This window comes from Corvus brachyrhynchos, unplaced genomic scaffold (genome assembly GCF_000691975.1).
Source record: "Corvus brachyrhynchos isolate BGI_N302 unplaced genomic scaffold, ASM69197v1 scaffold202, whole genome shotgun sequence".
NCBI lineage: Eukaryota > Metazoa > Chordata > Aves > Passeriformes > Corvidae > Corvus > Corvus brachyrhynchos.
In genome coordinates this window covers 7,002,632-7,006,381 of record NW_008238132.1, presented here as the reverse complement: position 1 = coordinate 7,006,381, position 3,750 = coordinate 7,002,632, and the positions used below count along the sequence as shown (strand labels likewise).

At 37.6% G+C, this 3,750-nt stretch overlaps 1 protein-coding gene across 6 annotated transcripts in view; it reads left to right on the top strand.

Annotated features, from left to right (window-relative positions):
- LOC103615159 (RCC1 and BTB domain-containing protein 2) overlaps window positions 1-3,750 on the top strand; it is a 468,828-nt gene that overhangs the window by 11,754 nt on the left and 453,324 nt on the right. For all 6 annotated transcript variants that reach the window (XM_017733614.1, XM_017733615.1, XM_017733616.1 and 3 more), the window contains one exon: window positions 910-1,052. In XM_017733614.1, coding sequence (XP_017589103.1) covers window positions 910-1,052 — 143 coding nt within the window. The remainder of the gene's footprint in view (window positions 1-909; window positions 1,053-3,750) is intronic.

Genomic DNA, 3,750 nt, shown 5'->3' with positions numbered 1-3,750 from the left:
TTCTGCTGGATCCCTCTCTTTGGAATATTATACCTGCTGCTAGATTTCACTGTTCCCATGCTGAATTTTTTTTAGCTCCTAGGAATTGCATTTTGCTTATATAAATGCCAGTCAGCTGTAAAATCCTTGCTTTGGTAAATACTTGGGAAGATTTAAAGTTAGCTGCTATAACTATTGTAAATTACTGTTTGGATACAAATTGCATTTTTGTTACAAAGCTGGATGAAATAGATTAGTCACAAGAAATAAAGGCAAATCAGATGTTCAAATTGGTTCTACTAAGTATTCTAAGTCTAGTGTTCTGATTAGAAGTTCCTTTAGAAGCAAGGGGAGAGGAAAGATAAGAGTCATGGGGATGGGTTTGATTGTTTGGTGGTTGGGTTTAGTTTGGTTTGGATTTTGGTTGGGGTTATTTTTGTAGCTAAAGAATCAAAGTAAAATTTGGGATTTCCTGGGTTTTTAAAAAGTAAGGCTCTCTGTAGAGTTGCATGTGATAACTTGGGTTGAAGGGTTGTTGGCTGTTGAACTGCAGTTCTCCTCATTACAGCGTACTCATACTGTACGGTATTGAGAATAATCCAGCTCTGAAGTACTTTCAGAGTATTGCAAGATGTGATGGAGAAGTTCAGTGTTCATGTGAAAAGAAAGTAGGTAGCGTCTAGGGAGACTTGTCTAGTGTGCAGTAAATTACTTGGGAGTGGCCGATTAAATTAATGAAGCTGGGACTTCTCCAGTACCTACAGCTAACTTACTTTGTGTTAGCTGTAAGGACTGAGAAACAACACATTGTAGTGCCGAGTGAAGAATGCCTGAGATACTTACCGAGAACTAGTGGAAGGTAATGTGTGCAATATTTTGTTTCTCATCTGTGTTTGGTTCAGGAGTAACGCTTTATACATTTACTTACAGATTGCCTGTGGCTATGCACACACTCTAGCACTAACAGATGAGGGCTTGCTCTATGCCTGGGGAGCTAACACTTACGGGCAGCTGGGGACTGGCAATAAAAGTAACCAGCTCAGCCCAGTGCAGATCATGATGGAAAAAGAAAGGTAATCTTGCTGAATCTGTTCCTGGATTGATAAAGTCTGAGCATGTGTTATGCAGTCTCTAGCACTGGAAGCATGCATGTGTAGGGCTTGGTGGATTGTTTTTCTATTGCTAATGTTAAAAACATGGGAAAGGATGGTAACTTACTGTTTACAGTAGACTGAGTGCTTTTTGCTGTCTGTAATGGTTATTGAACACAAACACACTTTGCATTTACCTGATACTTAAAGATAATGAATGAATAAGTGTTATGCTATTCTGTATATGGTTCCTTTGCTTAAAATTGGAGCTGTGAAATCAATAAAGCAAGCCATGAATTGAGGCCTACATTAAAAAAAAAAAGAAAAAGTGGGGAGAAAGGAAGCACCACCTTTGCAAGAAGTGACATGTGAGGAAAAACAATTTTTGAAAGGTTGAAAATGGTCCACCATGAAAAACAGAACTCAATTTGCAAGGTTGCTTGAGCTGACAGTTAATACCCATTTTTATTGCTCGTACCAGTTAGTAGTTTTTTAGTTTCCTGGACTCATAAAAGAAAGAAATTAACCCTTGTAAATCCTCTTTCATCACCCTTTCATCATCCTCATATTTGGGGATAGCTCTTTTGCTGCTTACCTACAAATGTGGACCTCAGTCCCATTCTCTGGGCCCTTGTGTATACATGCAGATTAATGTGCCTTGTCTTGGTCTATAGATCTCTTAATTTGCAATCTCCTCTTAACTGGGAAACACTTCTGCTTGGTTTTTCTCTTCCATCTGGAAAGTCATTCCTATTTTTTTGTTGTTTCTCCCACTGAGCATTAATTTAAAAGCTTCACAGTACTAAGAATGTTTAAGATGTCAAAAAAGGGGGTGGGGGGAAGAAGAAAGGAACTATCACAATAAAAACCACTGAGGTGGGGCCGGTTTGTCTATGAAGGAACTGACACTAGCAAGGCAAAATGAAATACTATTTAAAAAGCTGTGAAAGAGAAATGTGTATGTTTGCAGATAGATCAACTTTGTTTTGTTAGTGATTTATTTCACGAGTGAACTAAGGGGAACTGTTGCATTTAGAACTGTATGTGAACTCAAGCATGGGGTTATAATAAAACCAGCATTTGTTCAGTGGCTGAAGGAGGGAGAAAATACCATAGAACTTCTGCTTGGAATCTAAGGGAGAGATAAGTCACTTGAACTTCCTCATCTTGCTTGACTTGGCTCCCTTGGAAATGGTGCTAAAAGTGGGTGAGCTGTCATTTCCCATGCAGTACATTATTGCTGCTCCTGATCTTTTAGTTTATGTAATTATTTTGTCATTTATATTTAATGCTAGCAACAGTTACTTAGGAGGCTTCATTTGGTGGTGTTGTGAAAAATATTGTAGAGACAGCATGTTAGGAATGTTTACACTTTATTTTGTGTTAGCTGGGAGGAACAGCCGTGAAGGTCAGCTTCCTGAATTTTGGTGTTAAGTGCATGCTTAACATGTTACCCTGTACACGTACTGTAAGTGTATGTATGTGTACCATATGTATGTTTATAGGACATGTTCTGCTGTACTGCTGAAGTATAGTATAGTCTGTAAAAAAAAACAACTCTTCTGCCAAGGAAAGAAAGTTTGGAGAAGGAAGTAGTTTAGCTTGATAGCTGTGATGAAAAGTAAGTTGTCCCTAAAACAAATATTCTGTGATGCGTCTTGTAGAGATGTTGCATAGAAGTTCATAAGTTGATAATAGTGTAAAGCACCCAATTAGTTTTCTGCCAGAAATTATGAATACATACACTGAAAGTGATGTAGATTTTTTGAGTTTCATCTTGAAAAAATTTTTGCACTTAAAATATGAACTTTGTGCTAAAAAGTTTGGTTGGGGTTTTTTTTGGCCTAAAAATCTAACTCTTCATGGATATTGTTCTGTAAAGGAACACACATTTTTGTATGTGTATTCTTAGACTGCTTGGAAAGCTACTGGTTTGTCCTGGTTGATGTGTCTGGCACAAAAGCGTGAAATCCTCTGATGTGTTTTTACCACAGAGAAAAAACAGGAAAGCATAGCTTTTATTTTGAACACGGGAACATCCCTGTTTTGCTTATCACATTCACAGAAACTCTGGCAATGTCTTTGTGGTGTTTTAATTGGAATTGTGTTTCTTCTCAGTTCTTGCAATGTTTCAGATAAGAATCTAGGGATTGCCTGAGCAACAGAAGAACAGGATAGATAAGTGAACATCAGCAGCTTTAGTGTTTTAAAAAACTGTGTGAGGTGCGTGAAAGGACTCTGTAGACTTTATTTAAAAAACAACCATAGCTCTTAAAGGCTTCATTCCCCTCAAATGAAGCAGTCTGTGTTTCATGTTGGGTTTCAGTTTTGAGGAAAGTAAACTTAACAGCAAAATAAGAAGTCTGAAGTAGAGGCAGTGGGTCAGATCTCTGTCAACCTACAAAAATCAAAAGGGAGTAGAAGAAATTTCTTCTTGAGAATAAGTTTCTGATGTGTGTTGGTTTTAAAAGGGAAAAACAAAACTTGTTTTTTCTTCCTCCCTTCTTCCATGGCTATGAAAAAATATGAGGAATGTCAGCTGATGAGAATGACATAGTTAAAGCAAAATCTGATTACAATAAAATCTACAAGCAGTCTGAAAATGTCACTGTGGACTTTTGTAATACCTGTTCAAGCAGTATAACATTTCAGCCGGACAAAACCCCAGGTCCAGGAATGT